At 44.3% G+C, this 18,692-nt stretch overlaps 1 protein-coding gene across 1 annotated transcript; it reads right to left on the bottom strand.

Moving 5' to 3' along the window:
- Positions 1-2,031: 2,031 nt before the first annotated feature.
- LOC142946042 (serine/threonine-protein phosphatase PP1-beta catalytic subunit) lies at positions 2,032-16,724 on the bottom strand. Its single transcript, XM_076087075.1, has 8 exons — positions 16,565-16,724; positions 6,085-6,216; positions 5,771-6,001; positions 5,135-5,239; positions 4,739-4,810; positions 3,486-3,637; positions 3,179-3,313; positions 2,032-2,579 (listed from the first exon to the last, which is right to left on the bottom strand). The coding sequence occupies exons 1-8, from the start codon at positions 16,614-16,616 to the stop codon at positions 2,475-2,477; spliced, it is 984 nt and encodes a 327-aa protein (XP_075943190.1). The 5' UTR covers positions 16,617-16,724; the 3' UTR covers positions 2,032-2,474.
- Positions 16,725-18,692: the final 1,968 nt, after the last annotated feature.

Here is an 18,692-nt window from a genome sequence, read left to right as displayed (position 1 = left end):
TATTGACATGACGCTATGATGCAAGTCTTGGCTCAGTACAAGTAGGTCTACTTTGAGTTAATTTAAACCTTTAAAGGACAGCTGGTGGCTGCTGTTTAGTCACTAAATGTACTGATGTTGCTGTAAGCCATGAAATCATGCAGGAATAAGAGTATTGTATTGCACATTTAACATTGGTAAATAGTGTTGGATTTTTTTATTTGACATTTCTAACAATGTGCCGTCATGCTTAAATCACAAATGGTTTGATTTGTTGGGATTATATTTTCATTAGATAAGAAGGAACACATTGCTCCAGATTAATTTGTTTGTCAGCACCAAAGTCTATTGAGATTGAGCTTTTTTTGGGAATCATTTTCTTTTGCTTAAGTGCCCAATATGATTGGTTTATATGCTTATTATTCAAATGTTTATTTAATTGAATGGATAAGGTGTCATGTTGATGTAGATGGAGAAAACTTGTTTCAGCTGCTTCAAACGCACCACGGGCCGAGTCCTCACGAAGGGAGCGATATTAATAGAGCACTTTTTTTTTTATTTATTTTTTTTTTTTTTTAAACGTGACTTTCTTTGTGCTGCCTTCATGTTCAACCGAACAAACATGCATTTGTATTTGACTTAATGGTTTACAGCAAACACAAACATCATTTGTGTATTTCAAAAACGATGTCTTGTCGAGTTCAAATGCAGTTGATGCTCACTTTAAACCTGACAAATATGTTTGCAGCAGGAAGCTGAAAGGAACCACATTTCCTACAGCACGTCAATGCAGCACCAGTAATGGGGATGAAGAACTCGAGTCAGAAGAATCCAAACTTACAATTTCCTTTCTACTTCTAAACTTGTATAAAGAATGTGGGTTTGGGTAGTTCTCATGCAGTGCATAGCTGCAGGTCATAACAGTCATAATGAGCTTTAATAATGATGAAACCCGGTTTAAAGGGTTAATGTTGTGTTCACATCATATTGGACTGACTGTAAATACTGCCGTCGGCCTCCTCGTGGTGATAACAGTAAAGAATCCTTCATTAGCAACAAAACGAGAGCAATCCCAGGTCGCTGCATTCAAGGCTCCACGTCACACTGTCGTGTTTGCTCTGGTTTGGTATGAATACTTGATGTGATCCATTATGGGCAGTTCACTGGTGCTCCGTAGAAACAGATGCTGGCAGACACAGAGGATCGACACTGGACTACCAGAGCATGGCTCTTGAGGTAGAATAAAGGGAAGTCATGCCTATGCTTGTACACAATGCATCGTTATAGATTTGACTGTCAATAAAAGGATGGTTCAACTCTCTGTGGTTGTTGGAAACGGTTGTCTGTATTAAAGTATCAGGGTGGGGGGGGGGCACATTATTGTTCTTTACATCAGGAGAACTATGGATAGCTGTACCGTACAGGTCAACATTGCTGCTGTGAAGGGCCGATATGGACTCCACACACTGGAGGTGTTTCAGAGCAGTTTCTGTGAAAGACTATTTACACCTTTTGTTCAGCAAGATAATCGTCACAAATGAATACCACGTTTTTGATTTATTTTTAAGTATGAATGCAATTGGCAGGAGTAAAAAAACATCAGGACTACAAACAAACTACGCCACTGGTGTATAGGCGGACTAGTTGCTGTGATGGCGTTTTGTAGTCCCATGTAGCCACTCGTTAGCAGCCGCCTCTTCATGCCTCGAGGAAGGTACGGGAAGGCCTGCAGGGAGGTGCTTCAAATTTGTCACGAACGTCCACCTGGAAATTTGAACTGATTAGAATGTGGTGGTCAAAGGTCACTGTGACCTCACAAAACACATTTTTGGCTGTAACTCAAGATTTGATATTCTAATTATGACAAGTACACACACAATGATGAAGTGATTAGACAGACATGGATGTAAAGTGCAACTTGATAGGTAGACAATACTCTACATCTTTTATATTGCAAATAGTTGTGTGCTGCTATATTAATGCATTGATTTGAGGACTTGCCTCTCTGGGCTTCCGTAGTTCTACCTTGAAGAACCACACAGAGCATTCAGATTCATTTCCTGTATTATTTATTGAAAACCCAGCAGTCATCATTAATACCTGTTGTGTGTGTGTACAGGCAGGGGAGTAAGGAGATGTGGTAAACTGAACTAGTTGTCATTCTGTCGTCAAGAAATAAAAAGCAAAGGACAAAAAGACAAAAGAAAAACACTCCGATATGCTACAGAATGACACCCTTGTTTAGTGTTTTAAAAATGTTACACAAATGCAGAGAAAATAATCATCGCGGGAGAAGAAGAGAGTGCGACAGCAGCTCAGAGGGAGATAAGAAAGAAGATGAAAGACAGGTTTGAGTGCATCTTTTGAAATAGTTTTGTTCGTCTGTTTGCCCTCTCTGCAGTCTGCTGCTTTTACTCATTTTGTGTCGCGAAATCCAACAGGAGACGATCTTTGAAAATCACCCCCCCCCTCTCTCTTGCTCACTCCGTCCGTCTTCATCGTTTTTTTGGGGGTTGGGCTGTGCGGGGAGGAGTGATGGGCCGACCCGAGTTCATCCCTCCATACTGGTACTTGGCTTTCTTCTCAGATGGCTTCAGGATCTAGGAAACGGACAGAGATAACAGGACGCTCTGTTGTGTTTATGTCATAAAAGCACCCAGGAAATCCCTCCCAACTGGACTAAACCTGGTCCCACTGTTAAATGTACTCATTACTGTAACAAAGTCATGTATCTGTGTACTTTTAAAATTAATATTAGTAAACTATAGTCTGAGTGGACTGGTTATACTGGGACAGAGATGCTGGGCGGACTGGTTATTTAATGCTTTGAGAATGAACAAGCAGATGGAGGACTTCAGTCAGACTAATGTAATGTCTCTCTGGATCATTCTAGTAAGTAGTTGTATTTTTCCTATATATATATATATAAAAATTCTAAATATATATATTATAATATATATAAGTTATAACAATATAGAAAATATAAATAAATGTGTATAAATAGTATAATATATAATAAATATGTGTATATATTATAATATATATATAAATATATAAATAAATAAAACACCTTGGTAAGTGAACTAATGTATTTACCCTCACACTACACATAAATAAGTGGTGCTATTTTCTGCATGTCGAGTGTCAGCGCGTGATAACTTTCACACGACCATGTCGGTACTCTGCGGTCGCTTCACACCTGGAAGGAGCACATCAGGGTTTCATCCACGCTCATCATGCCACCGGCGTTGTCGAACTCCCCGCAGTAGTTGGGAGCTGAGAACAGAGTCACCAGCTGCCGCTTGGCAAAGAACTCGTAACCGTCTTCTACCACCTGGGGGCGTCAGACACACGGCACCGTCAGTCAGGGAACAACTGCTTTTACATAGACACCACCATGGACTTCTGTCAGCAGCGATGCTCAACTTTAAACCAATAGGTGGATGGATGTTTGAATCTGAATGCGTTTCATCGGTCACATAGAGGGGGGGGTGTGCGTGTCGTACCTGGTGGGCTCTGCAGATGAGGTCCAGGTCGTGGCGGTTGAGGAACTTGCTGACCACGTCGGCTCCAAAGGTGAAGGAGACGCCGCGGTCGTTTTCTCCCCAGCCCTGGACATCCTTGTCAGGGTCAGACCACAGCAGATCACACAGGAGGCCTGGAAGGAAGAAGGAAAGAAAACAGAGAATTAAATACAACTTACTGTTGAGATTCATCTCCATGCGTGACCTCAACTCTGTCACAGCATTAAACAATGTGCTCAGCTGTGCATCTAACCGCTGGAAGTCACCTGGATGTCACATTTACAGTATGCTAGGTATTAAAACACCAAGGCTGCGTATATGTATATACAGACTCAGTCTCCTCTGGACTCTCAGAGTCTCCCTGAAAGACCATAAGAGGACCTGAGAGGGTCTGAACACTGGCGGCCTTATAAGGACAAGAACAACCAGGTTTAGTGAAGAGGGGGCAAAGACTCACTTCCACTGGTTTACTTGGACTCACAGAATGGAATCCCAGTATCTTTTAATAACCTCATTGTCATAGATAATCAACATGATGAACATCTCTCCTCTCATACGATATCTTCAGCAGATAGGAGTCATTCCCTAAGTTAAGAAAGTAGATGAATAGCTTTCACTCCTGGGGCTAAAAGTAGAACCAAAGCTGCGTCACTCTGAGCATGTTTAGCTGCTCGGGGCTGATTTCCTATTCTGAGAAGCTTGATAAATATGGGCTCACATTAGTTTTGACCATAAGCTGCCAGAAGGTGATGAGAAAGGACGTATTTGGTAGTTGGCATATCCAGAGCATACTAAGCATCACAAGTGGATCAGCTGGAGCTGAAACATCGAGGCTGTTCTTCACCACGTGTGATGGTGAACTGGATGTCTGTGGATGTTGGGAGTGATGGTGGAACAAAAGTCAGTTTTCTTCATTTGCTCAGATTTCGTTGACCGAATGATTTAACGAGAAGATAATAGCCAGATCAATCGGAACAACATCATCGTTAGTTGGAGCCTCGAATACTAAATTAACCTAAAACCCAAATGCTACAGAGACCGTTGTAGAATTACCAGTCCTGTTCACGTCCGTCCAAAATGTCATCACTTCGATATTTGTGTGAAATCGTCACTATTAGTCTTTAAAACCTTGTGGTTATTTCAAATGTACTATTTATCTATTTCTATTTCTTTAAGTGGCAACACTGCTCTGTGTGTGTGTGTGTGTGCGTGTGTGTGTGTGTGTGCTGACCTACCTGTGTCAGGCACGTCTGTGGGTCTCATGATGCGTCTGATCTGCTCCATAGACTGCAGGTCGGGAGAGAGACCTGTGGGCGACACAAAACCATCCCCTTAAATATAAATCTCCATATCAGTGACTGAACTTACTGTGACCCATTTATTCACATCAGTCAACCTCAAATACTGAGAGCCGACAAAGGTTCACGGACTGTGTCCGTCATACTCCAGGTCGCGTATGGTGTTAAACAATGACAGGAGAGGACAGCGGGGAGTTTAGACAGACGGCCCCACGCTGAGGACAAAAAGCCTAAAATCCAGAAATGCTGCAAAAACCAAAAACATGAGCAACACAAACTGGATCGGGCTCTCCCGGTACGAACTGCTACCGACCGGTTAGTCAGCGTGAATACCTCCGTGGCAGCAGAAGATCTTCTCGTCCACGATGGCAGCGATGGGCAGGCAGTTGAAGCAGTCGGTGAACGTCTTCCACAGCTTGATGTTGAATCTGCGTTTACCTGCGAAATGAGCGAGACGCCAAGTCAGCACACCTCGTGGCAAAGAGGAACCGTGTTCCTGGTTCTACTCTGATAATGTCCCTTATTTTATGACTTTACACTCCGTTATTTCTCTTGTTTTACAAAAACAGAACCCTTTTGTTGCAGGTTTGTGTCTATTTTATACTTGCAGCTACAACGTTAATTTTAATATCTTTTGTCATATTTAAAAATCACAGTATGTCCAAGTGATAATGATCCATTTTAAAGAATAAAAAGTGTCACTTCTTTACCCTTTGTTCACCAAATCCCCCCGTTAACGAGTCTATTCAAAGGCTGGACCCCAATATTCAGATATTCATTTTTGTTTTTTTTAACCCCTCGGGATTACAAACGTGCATAAAACATACTAAACCTACGACAGGAGTCGACCGTTCTGGTCACAGGCTAGTGTGTCCGGTCATTACATAATAGAACTACATCGACCACAATGGGAAGTGAAAACGACAGACACTCCACTCCAGCACCCCGACACGCGAGCAGAGCACTCACACTCGTCATAGAAGCCGTAGATGCGGTTGATGGAGGCACACTCGTGGTTGCCCCTCAGCAGGAAGAAGTTCTCGGGGTATTTGATCTTGTAGGCCAGCAGCAGGCAGATGGTCTCCAGAGACTGCTTCCCCCGGTCCACGTAGTCGCCCAGGAACAGGTAGTTGGCCTCTGGAGGGAAGCCGCCATACTCGAAGAGCCTCAGCAGGTCTGTGTACTGTCCGTGGATGTCACCTGTGGGGGGGGGGGGGGGGGGGAGGTGAGCGACAGTGAACTCTGCAGCGGAGGAGAACCAGATTGAACGGGAGCTCACTCACCACAGATTTTGAGCGGGGCCTCCAGCTCCAGGAGGATGGGCTGACTGAGGAAGATCTCCCGGGACTTGATGCAGAGGCCACGCACCTCCGCCTCCGTCATCTGGACGATCTTCCCTGGACGACATCCTCGCACTGGTGGAGGGACGGAATACAGTTAATGGGTCACGGTACGCGTGTGTTTTAACAAAGTCATCCAGGCTGCCGGACAGTCATAGCGCGTTTATTCCCTGAAATCTTCTTCTCGGGGACTCTGTTGATCATCAGAAGTGCACACATGAACTAAATACGGGAGGCCGGGTTTAGGCAACAGGCAGAGGACGGAAATAGCTAATGTGGGTATTGTTGATGTTGTTGGGAGTGTTTTGGAGACTTCCTGTTGGGTAACTGAGGCGAAGAGAAGGGAAAGTCACTGTGGACACATGACGAGGAGCACGTACAGTACGTCTCTGATAGATGCACATAACACTGGTCATAAAGTCACTGCTACTGTGGATGTTTAATAATGATGTTACTCAGCATGAGCTTTAAAATCAAAATGAAAGCCTCACTACTGTTCCCCAATGTACTTTCATTTAGTGTGCTACATAAAGTGGAGGAGAGAAACATATATACAATAAATACAACAACATTACACCCATTTCATCTTTCAAAAGATCAGGACAAATATATAAAGGAGAAGAAGTGTGTGTGTGTGTGTGTCTCCTCCTCCTCAGCCAAACACACCCTGCGGTCACACCTGAGGGCTGAACCACGAGGCCAGACCAGTGGGTTGCCATGGTAACTTATGCCGCACACCTAACCTGAAGCGGTTTATGTTCAGAGTTTGGGGCTGAAGTGTACTTCCATATGAAATGCGGTATAATTATCTCAAACGATCAGGTTACCTTTCAGGATTATGTCTTTACACTGCTGGTATTACAGCCAATAGAGACTATCGGTCTATTGGTTTTATTCATCATAGATAATATTATATAATAAAGTGATTCCTGTCAATTCTGAACATTTAACTCTGCTGTCTGAGAGCGGTAGGGTGTGTTAGACATGAACGGTAGACATGGAGACTGAATGAGGTTTTAAAATATATATATATTAATATTAATTTATATTATATTTACACAACTAGTAATGTTCTGCCAGCATTCCTCTCTTGCTTTTTGTTGAAATCATTTTTTCATATTCTTGAGATGAACATCGGTCCATGTTGAGCGACTGCCGCGCCGATCGCCTCCTTTTATAGGAACGCACGGGGTTAACGGATCTGTTGAACAAACACCTTGGTGGTCCCGTTATCTGTGACTGGATCAGGCTTTGTGGAGTTAACGCTAAGAACGCCTCTGATCAGTAGGACCGTATGTAGAGCGTGTGAAGGACTCCACAGGTTCAAATCCACAAAGACATCTTCATCGTGTTGAATACAAAAGCAGCTGAGAGCACAACACACAGGCTGTCCACTGAGACGTGTGTGTCGACTGTCGAGAGGTTGATTTCACCCCCCCCCCCTTTCAGCTCTGTGATGACGCGTTTGCAGGTCAGCTGACAGGCCCCACACACACACACACACACACGCACCTCACTTGCCAGGGAGGATCCCCTTTCATCATTTTTTTTTTCATACACATTGATCGAGTGACCTTGACGTGTCACTACGGGATTGTGGGGGGGCATCCCAGCATCCTTTACTCCGTCACTACTGCATTGCAGCTTCCCCAGTGAGGAGAGAGAGATAGAGAGAGAGAGGGAACGAGAGGTGGTACCCACATCCGATCACCATGGCAACCCAGCAAGACCAATTTCTAGCGTGAAAGGTGTCGGTGAGTGGAGCTGCTGGAGGGGGGGAGGGGGGGGGCTGATTTGCAGATCTCCAACAACCCACGCCCTGCATACTAACACAAAGTGCATCTGACAACATTCCTCTCTTGCCCAGCAGTCTGGATTTCTCTCTGCAGGGATAACCACTCTCTCATATACACACACACACGCAAAATAATAGACCTCTCATCCTAACTGCAAGTGCAATACTAAATCACTGGAACAGCCCTTCATTATTTGACTATGAGCAGCGATGTACGAGCCTCTCTGTGTGTAGAACACTGTCTGGTCTGTGCAGGACTCTAAACGTTAGGGTGGTGCAGGTACGTTTCTTCAGGTAGGAAATGCAAACAGGAAATGCTCCATTTTCTGAGAGAGCACTTTTACACTCAAAGGTGAAATTGAGTTGCAGCCTGCTTGTATTAGATTGAGAGTTTGGCTGACTGACGATGTGCTGTACTCTCCTGACGCCCCGAGGCATCGCGTACACGTAAACACAATCCAAAGAGACTCGCACGATGACGGACAACCTGAGCAGATGCACAGCGCTCAGCGTCTCTGCTCATTCTGTGGCAGCAGGGAGGATGAACCAGCTGTTGAGCTTCCCTTCTCGACAGCCTCCTATGGTCTGGAGGGAACCAGGGTCGCTCCGCTGGCATTTCCCAGCTGGTTCATCGGGAAGGTTTTGAGGAAATGTCCTTCCTTGAGAAAGCTCTCCGTGTTCTGATTCACGTCTCCTAATTTGGTCCGGTGCGTGCGTCGGTTTGGCGAAGCTTTTAAGTTTGGGGTCTGCTTTGCCCTCTGACCTCGTTCCTCTTTTATCTATTTATCGTTAAGTTGCATTCTTGGCTGAAGCTGAACTCCCGGGTCGTCGTCCTCCTCCTCGCCCCGTGAACCGTGCTGACGTCAGGAGGACGGCGACGTCTTTATCATTCCAGACGGATCACAGACCCAAACAGCTCGGTCCTAACGGTTCATTTAATGAGATTATTTAGGAAAACTCTCATAGTATTTCACAAAAGATTTATGCCGGGAGATTTTTTTAAATAATCATCAGTGATGTGATAGAATGAAGAAGTGAGGAAAGGTCATTTAGAAATCAATACAGTATAACAAAACATAACATCACCATATTAAAATGTATCGATACTTCTGGTTCTGTACGATCAGCGGCCCAAAACCACAAAAAACAATATTCAGCTTGCAACAAAACTAAATAAGAAGAGCACCAAAAACTGTGACCACTGAATGTTTGACGTTTTGGCAATTTAATGATTGCCACAATAGTTGCTGATTTTTCTTGTGAAATGACGAATCGTTTCCGTTCTTTTAGAAGACTTTATGAAACTTGTATAAGAGGGCAATGTAACTGTCAGAAGCAGTAACACTACCGCCCCACCGCCTCTCTGTGTCACAGGGGTTGAGCTCAGAAACAAGGTCCAGCTACACGTTTGGGAGGATCTCCTGGTTTCTGCCCAACCCACCATTGTGCTGCGTGTAGAAACACACACACACACACACAGACCTGACTCACAATCCAACTAACTTGCTTTGCGGCTGATTTAAGATTTAAATAAGTAAGAGTCATCATTTCTTCTACTTCACTGATCGCAAGCTACGTGGCCGAGGGGTCAAGAAGGTCCCGCTTTGATCCGCTCATCTAAAAGGAGCAGAGTTCGCTTGTGTGTTAGAGCCAGACAGAGGGAGAGATAAGGGCATGACAGACGGATTACTTCTTGAAGGCATTACCGTATATGGGCGCTGCTGTATGGAGGAAGTGAGCTTGTGGGTCAGGACATAGAGGGAGCACTTGAAGGCTCTGTTGTTGTTCGGGAGGGAAAGAGAAGCAGACCAGCGAGTGGAGGTCCACCACAGCGTGACGGCTGTCAGCTGCACTTTTACGCTTCACTCAGTTTACCAGTATTATGTTTTTAATATCACATTTCATTCCTGTATTTCAGCTGCTGCACTATTTGATGTCATAGATCTTAATTAGATGCCACACTGTCCCTTTAAGAAATGTAAAGTTTCCCACAAAGCCCATCCAGCACAAACAGACAACCTAAGGATTCATTAGGAGTTCCTGGTCACGTGAGGAATGAAAGTCCAGTATTCAGTCTCCTTCCCACCCTGTTGTAGTCTCCACCAACTCCTGAGGGGAACATCCGCCTCTTTAGCTGCTAAATGCTCCACCACGTTCACCAGCTAACTTTTGTCTGTCCACCGTCACTGTGTACAGAGAGCGGATTTGAGATTTCAGTTTTTTTTGCAAAAAACAGCTGACAGCTAAAGCTGGAAACAAAGTTGATGAGAGCGGGGAATCAAACGATTTAGGCCGCAGGCCGGAAAAACCAAAGCGATGAGCTGAGAGACGCTGAAACACTACGTCGAGCTGACGGGAACTGCAGAGTCGGGAGAAAATTCTGTGGGTTAGTCAGCTCTCATAATACATGTAGTCCTTTTTTACCGATGTTGACATAAAAATATTGATAGGTGCAGCTTTAATATTTTTCACTTGAAGTTCACTTGAAGTGAAAACCCATTTTCTCTCATTAACAAGCAAACATCTCCAAAAGAACTTCCCACGGGTCAAGTGGAGCCATGAATAGTAAGCAGGTGTGACGTGTGCATGTTTTAGTCACTGCTGCACCAATAAACATGCCCCGTCAGACCCTTTTTTAGCCCTCCACATCCATTCTCTCCTTACCGGGCACGAGGCCAGCAGCTCAGCCCCCCCCCCCTCCATCTCACCCTCTCCCACACGGGGCCGATGGAAAACACTGACCCCTCAGTGAAGGAGCAGCACAAAGCGACTCTGGCGAGGAGCGCGGGAGCGACTCTCGAGGCAGAAATCCCAACTGCGATGGCATTTCTGTGGACGTTTTGTTCGCCTTTAAGGGCCACGGGGTGAATGGCCGTCTTTGTGGGGCCGAGAGAAAGGACGAAACTGAGAGGGGAGAAACAAACTGGAGGCAGCAGAGAGGGGAGGAAAAACGGGAGCAACGTAGGGAGAAAGTGAAGCTTGAGTGGGGGAGACATGGTTAGGCGAGGGAGTGAATAGAAGGAGGGGGGGCAGCTGAAAAGCCCGGGTGAGCTCCTCTGTGCCACGTTCGGTGCCAGGGGGTGAACGCTCCCCCGCCACACAGGCTCCACCATTGTTGATTCCACAACAGAATGCCACGGCAGCAGCATGAACGCAGCGCAGCAGCAGGGTGACACCAACGCACGGCGTGTCATGAGAGCACAACACTGGATTTGTTGTCCAACTCTTTCAGCTCAGCAGTGGCAGCTTACAGAAAAGCTCCGAAAACGCATCACAGACCAGAAAAACGTTGAGGAATTCTGACCAATCAGAGACCTGCCAGCACCTCTCTCTCTCTCTCACACACGGCAAAAAGAGCCCTTTCAAAGAGGAAACTGAAGCCGTTATGTTTTTCTTATTTACAATAATGTCAAGTAAGTCTCTGTTCAATCTGTACAATTTTCAAAATGCCCTGCTGTAGAAAACCACACTAGAAGTGACCATGGAGTCTGTCTTTCGTTGCCCTGATCATGCCTTCATGATTCCTCACATATTACAGAATGAAGCATCGGGCTGCAGTGTGGTAAGTGGATGCAGATTGTCCCAAAACAAAAAAGCGCCGCTCAAATGTCAGCGACAATTCCAATTTTAGGAGGTAAACAGAGAGAGGGAGAGAGAGAAATGGCCTTTAGAAAGATGTCATGCTCTCATACTGGGTTACAGCTTGGCTGGCGTCTTCGCCCATTAACTGTAATGGCTCCGAAATTAAACTTTCCATCCCGCCTCCCCCGCTCTCGCTGGCTGTATGGGGCCGCGGGGTTGATTGTGCCACATAAAGGGCCGGACAGAGGGGCCTGTTGTCGCTAAAGCCCGGGCCAGTGTGAGCTTAGCATGAGCTGACTGGGGCCTGTAATACACAGGGGAGGAAACGGACAGTCCTGCTGTAGGCATGCTGCTGCTGCCGTCCTCTGTGTAGAGACAACTGAAGGATTTCTATGAATATGGTGAAAAGTGCGACGTCAGCTCTGACTCTGCTGTGAAATGTGAAACACGCTGCAGAGAGTTTACTACAACAGCAGATGACGGATTGCTTTCCCACAGAGCCTGTGTAATGTGGCCGTGACGTATTGATTGTTTCTCACCCCGGTGATCAGACACATAACCGTTTAATGTTTCCTTCATCACCTTACACTAACACTTGTTAGCATTGGGGATGAGCTTCTACAACTTTGAGCGGCCTCATACGAGATGAATCCCACGATAGGCCTCACATTACTAAGGCATCGCGCCGTGACTGTCCCAGCTGTGAGCGTGCCCAGACTATGTTAGTCATAGAATGTAAATAAGAAGCGGACGTAGTCACCGTCACGTTTGTGGACTGCGGTTTTCAAGCCTCGTGGCCGTCGCCATCTTGGATTTATGCAACGAGTGAACGGATGTGACCATATTTGGACTGTGGAGGAGTGACGTAGAGAAGCCGTATATGTTCTGGTAGCGACCTGTCGATAACAAGGTAGCCCCCCTCCTAAAGCATACTCTGCTTTATGGTCTATTTGATCTAAATGGACCATAATTTACTAAATGAACATCATGCTGTATTGAAGAAGACTTGAAACTACAGATTGAGACCATAAACTCATGTTTACTGAGATAAAGTGAGAAGAGGGACATTTTCTCATAGACTTCTATACAATCGGACCTCTTTTTGCGACCAGAGGAGTCGCCCCCTGCTGGTCATTAGAGAGAATGCACATTTAAGACACTTCCACGCTGGCTTCACTCTTCAGAACCGGAGGTGCCGCCTGGTTAGAGCCCACTGGAACGGAGCTTTTAGATGTGAACCAGTGACAGGACTGGACAAGCGTAGCCACTCTGACTGCATAATATCAACATATAGGGAGACAGTACTAATGCCATTTTATTTACAGACAAATGGCTTTGGTAAGGTCATCCATACACCGTTGTGTTGCTGCTTACCGTTATACTGTGACTCACAAGACAGCGAATGACGAGTCATTGTATTCAGAGTGACAAATGAAACCAGAGAGGCTAGAAAATCTGCGCTGTGAGGTCACCGAGGAGGCCGCGGTGACTGTAAACCATGTTGTCAGTTGATCTGGTTCAGCCTGTCGCCTAGACTACTGTCAACCCCTCCACCAAACTGCACTGTATGCACGAGTGTGTCTGGATGTTCACACATGATGACAATTCGTCCAATACTTAGGTTTGTTACCAAACTTTAAAACGACTCCCTACGCCCCAACACGGAGGCTTCATAGTCCAAACCAAAACTTCAAACTTTATTGCTCCTTTCAACCTTGACAAAGGCCAGCTTACCTTTCACAATAAAAGCCCTAGACATATATATACACTGTGCAACTGTTTACCAGAGGGAACTCAAATTCAGTCAGAGCATTTCACTAAAAGGAAACTCATTAAAATATCTTGCAGTAGCTTCAGGCTAAACAACAGTTCAATGGGGTCCTGCTAGTTGGTCCTCTGCCTGCGTGAATCTATTCAAACCTTTTACTGAAAAACTGATGTAAGTGGTAATGATTTGCCGAGTTAAAAAGCCACTTCACCACATCAATGTTCATTGGAGAGGAGCCCCCTCACCTCCCCGTGGGTGTCACCAAAAGGGTAAGTTAATTTCTACCACGGACAGCTGTGCCTGTTGACATTTAATAGGAGATCAGAGGGCTGTGCATGTTCGTCTGTGTGCACGAGTGCGTAGCTTCCCGACTGGCACCAGAGCTCACTGAAGAAGTAAGAGATCAACCTCCTATTGAAGTGTTTAAGGACCTCCTGTCCGCCCTGAAGCAGAAGCTCTTTTGATTCCTGCAGAGGAGACTAAATGAGTCCGTAGCGTGGCGACGTGAAAACCTTTAGCGCTTGTTGAAATGAATGCCAGGAGACAGCCACTGACGGGCCATTTAGTAAAGGTGTGATCTGGTGAAGTAAACCGAGTTGATGAAGATCAAGGTTCCTTCAGTAAGGAACAGCCTGTGAGAGGTCTTTGTGGTGTTGAAAGGTCAAAGCCCTTATGAAGACAGGCTGGTACACGAGGGACATTGAGAGTGTGTTTTTGGTGTTGCTGCCTGTGTTTGGTCCACACATACATACGATTTTCTTGCAAATTCATGACTGTATTATTTTGCAACCAATGATCAGAAGTTACCATATTTGGAATGAGGATGAGTGATGTAGTCGCACCAGACATGGCTCTGGTAGCAGCAGCGACTTGTCAATCACAGTAAGCCCCGCCCTAAAGCATACTCTGCTTTATGGTCTGTTTGACTCTAAATGGACCATAGTTTACTAAATGAACATCATGCTGTATTGAAGAAGACTTGAAACTAGAGATTGAGACCATAAACTCATGTTTACAATGTTTACTGAGGTAATAAATCAAGAGAGAAGTAGAGTCATTTTCTCATAGACTTCTATACAACCAGAGGAGTCGCCCCCTGGTGGACACTAGAAAGAATGCAAGTTGAAGACACTTCTGCACTGGCTTTACTCGTCAGAACCGGAGGTTACCGCCTGGTAAATGCTCAGTTTTTTTTTAACCCGAATAGCCCCCAATTACCCGTAAAAAATAAGTCTCCTACTGTGACTAACACCAGTTTGCCTTGATTGTCCTCATATTAAATTGAAAGCATTAGTCAGGCTGTGGCCTCCTGATACGATACCGATTGATTACATCTTTTGCAGAAGAAAGAGATCAATATTACACTTGTTGTTTGTGAACAAAATATTTGAATAAATTCACTTGTGATTAAGTGGAGATCACTCTCCACTCGTTTTAGAACAGCGTGTTTTGGCAAAGTTCTTTAACGACATTTAGCATTCGGGAACTTGTACAGGAGCCTTGTTATACATTAGTGTAGAGCCTGCCTCTCAGTTGGTATTTTCACACCACAAATGAGCCAGCCGGATACAAACTAGCAGTAAGTGGAAAGAGAAAGTGGCTGACATGAGATGGATGGCTGGATGTATTCACAGTTCACATCTGGAAGACTTTAGGGCCAGATCCAACCAATTTCCTCCGCTGAGGGTTTTCTAGCCGCAGCATTGAAAAAAAAGCACTGAATATCCAGCCAGCTAACTAGCGACGGCCCAGCCCCAGGCTCAGTTACTGTTCAGCTGACACACACAACAAGCAGCATTATGTAACCGGTCCCAATCAATCCAGACGATTAGCTTATACTGACACGTTGGTGCACATCGGTGCTCACTCATTAGCCCACGCTGTCAAGGCTGTGTACGTTTCACATGCACACCGAATCTGTGCGTGGGACTCACAACCGATCACGGCCAGAGGGACAGTGTCTCCATGTCATCCAGAGACTGAAAGGCAAGACGGATCAGCCCACTGGTGTCAGGGTCCCTTATTTAGCACTGATAAGAACCCACAGACACCCAACCCTTAGCAATGGTGTAATGGTGTGGGAAAACAGTGACTTCTTTGAAAGCACTGAAGTTACTTTAGTGCAGTCTCAAACAACACTAATTATATCCAAATATGAGTGTTACATGCCCGAGTAGACGGAAAGAAAGTACAGGCACTCTTCTGAATTATTGTCCTCCGCAGCCGCTCATTTAATCAGTGACATATAATGATGAAATATTCATTTTCTTCATGACGATGAAGCTCAGGAGATGATCTGCCCACAGTTACATTAATATTAAATCCTCTGAAGGATAACTGTTGTGTCTAACAGAAATGGTAACTCTTAAAAGTCTGGGTATGGTTCATAAGATGAATCTTCCAACTCACTGAATAAGCAATTACAAAATACATGGAGCAACACAAACATTTTGAAATGCTTACAGGGTACAAACTCTGCAGGTCTATTTAAAGTGGGATATCATCACGGCCTGTGGTGTGTGTAAACACCATTAACACCATTCCCATATAAACACCATAACCCCGGGACGTGTCTCCCTCTCTTCAGCTGACATCCCTGTGCCGAATCCCGTTTGAAAACTTGACATTTCTCCTCACGATTGAGGGCAAACGGTAGATAAACATAGTACAACCCCGATGTGTGGTGTCTCCAGAGACCAAACAGTTGTGCTTTAATTTTCGGCATACTTGATTCACCAAGCTGCCCTTTGTTTTAAAGCGAATGTCAACTTTTGGGACTGACCGACAGCACGAGCTGCCGCCGCCCACCCCGGTGCGTTATGTTGTGAAAAGCTGGTTATTTTTGTTCGAGGTTTTTCTATAGTAAAAGCTTCTTATCTGGTGTTTTATGCACTGCATGACAAAATGATGACATCATTAGTGTACTACAAGTATGACGAAATTAGTCAAAGCTACAATAATGCTCCATAGTTAGTTTTAAGGTTGGGGTTGTGTACTCGACCGGTCGGATTACAAACAGTCCTCGAACTAGAACTTTTTGATTCAACCGCGAACCCACACTTTGACTCTCACAACTTAATTTATGAAAACTCTCACGTGCCATTAGGTATGATTTCATAGCCAACATACGGGACTGGTCCGGTTTACTGATACACCGGGGAACTCTAAAGCGGGCCTACTTCTCGTCGACTTGAGTCAAAGCCAGCCTGAAACAATCCTCGCGGACTAAAGCCGCAAACAACAGGATGATATGAAGGTAGGATGGTTTGCGAACTCACCCTCCAAAAGCCTGGAAATCAGCGAGTCCACGTCCAACTCCCCCTCCGCCATTTCTGTAGCAAAACAGCTCTGCCCACCGCAGTCTGGAGCAGGCAGCGCAGGCACCGCCTCACTGCACTCAAACGCACCGCCGACCTCCTCCCACTCACGGGCCTCCCGTTTAGGACTACTTGTGCTGCATTAAAGTGCACCTCGGATACTCTAGCTTCTATCACAGAGCGCGGAGAGTTGTGAAGATAGCCATACATGGCCTTGTACGTTTTTTCAAATGATAGTCATACCCTGATATGTAGATCTATCTCCTCTAGATCTGTCCATCTGTGCATAGAGTCGTTCCTCTCCATTAATTTCCAAAAAATCAATGACTTGTTGGAGACAAATATTCATATCATTTATTGTAAATATGTTTCCAACAGTAACATACAATATAACAGTGACATGATGAATAAACGTTACGCGAACAGAAACGCCACCATCATGAATAGGATCAGTGGGTTCAGAAAATATTTGGACGAATCTCAATTGGTGACGCTTTTCCCAGCATGCACTCAGCATTTGAGAGCCACGGACATACCTGCATTACTTTAGAGTCTAAAGTTTAGACTCTAAAGGTCCCCAATGCAAACCGGTGGAAAACAATGACAATTAATACAACAATGTAACGGACAAGTCCCACCCTCTTAATTGCACGTTGCTGTTGTTTTCTCAACCCGTATCTGTAATATCGGACAGCACCTGAAGGTATCAGCAAAGCAGTAGCTGCAACAGGTTGCCACGAAATTACAATATAAGAATCATGTTTAAAAAAATAAAAAAATATGTTTCATTAACTCAGGTGACAGTTTTTGCAACAGCTGGTCAGACTTGTACGAACATGACAATCTGACTAAGATGTTTTTGGTATTCATGCTTACTTTGTGTCATGATTGACACAAAGTAAGCTTTAAAAGAAGAATCCTATGGGAAAGACAACAAATATTTAAGGTCCAGTCTCTAAATATTATCAGGGGACAAACGCCCAGTGATGAGAGCTAATGAGTACAGATGCTGATTTATTCACTGACAGCGCCCTCCTCTGGTCACAGTGTGAATTGTATGAGTGCGGAGTCTTTTAAATAAACTGTTTTTATGACTATTTTATGATTTTATTCAGCTGAAGCAATAAAGTAAAGTACAAATAACAATTTATAAACATAAGTAGGAGGAGCCCTACGTGTGTATTTACTTGTCAGTGCCTGGGACATGGCTCTTTGCTTCCAGTCCAACACTCTCTCCAGCTCATGACTAAAGCCTGAAGTTATGTTGTTGACTCTCCCACTCACAACCTATTTTCTTGTTGCTTTCAAGTGCGTCATTTGGGTATTTCCGCACTGTTTGGAGTGGGTGGTGGCAAGTTGCACCGCAGAGGAAAAGCGAAGGGGTGCAACTGCGTCAGGCAGGCCAGAACCGGAAACAGACGAGTGCTTTTCCTTCACAATAATAGTGTTTGTTGCTGGGAAAACGAAACATAAATGCAACTTTCATAATGTCATAGTTACTTTAACAAACTGTTTAATTGGATATTTTATTACAACTATATAAGTTATCACTAATCATTTTATAATTTTGTAATTTTCGCTGTTTCCTGAACAGTGTCGTTACAATTAATGTGTTTAATTAATCAGTTAAGTCTCAAGTGTGTTAAAGTTATTACATATAAAATGTCAAGCACTTTAATGTCAAAATATCCTTTCTCAGTAAAAATCAAACACTTTTTCAGGGGTTGGCATTGATATGTTTGACACAAATCATAAGAAATTGATTTTTATTTTAGTTTCAATAGTTTTTGAACTACTACACAAAGTGCACCACTTTTAATTACAGGCAAGATTGTACTTCTGTTTTGTTTGGCTCATTATAATTTAGTTGAATTGAAATTACACATTTTAATCAATTTTTCACATTATTAATATTATTATTATCAAATACTTCATATACTGTATATGCATATACGTGTATGTGTAATCTTATTAAATATATTAGTTACATTTTCAGATAAATAAGCAAAATAAATGAATGGAAAATACAAGCAATTAATGAATGACGTTTTGAAGAGGATGGAGTGGACTTTTCGTGTGCCGCAGAAGT

The sequence above is a fragment of the Anarhichas minor genome, unplaced genomic scaffold (assembly GCF_050575085.1).
Source record: "Anarhichas minor isolate MPS153535 unplaced genomic scaffold, ASM5057508v1 ptg000009l, whole genome shotgun sequence".
Lineage (NCBI taxonomy): Eukaryota > Metazoa > Chordata > Actinopteri > Perciformes > Anarhichadidae > Anarhichas > Anarhichas minor.
This window is presented reverse-complemented; position numbering and strand designations above follow the sequence as displayed.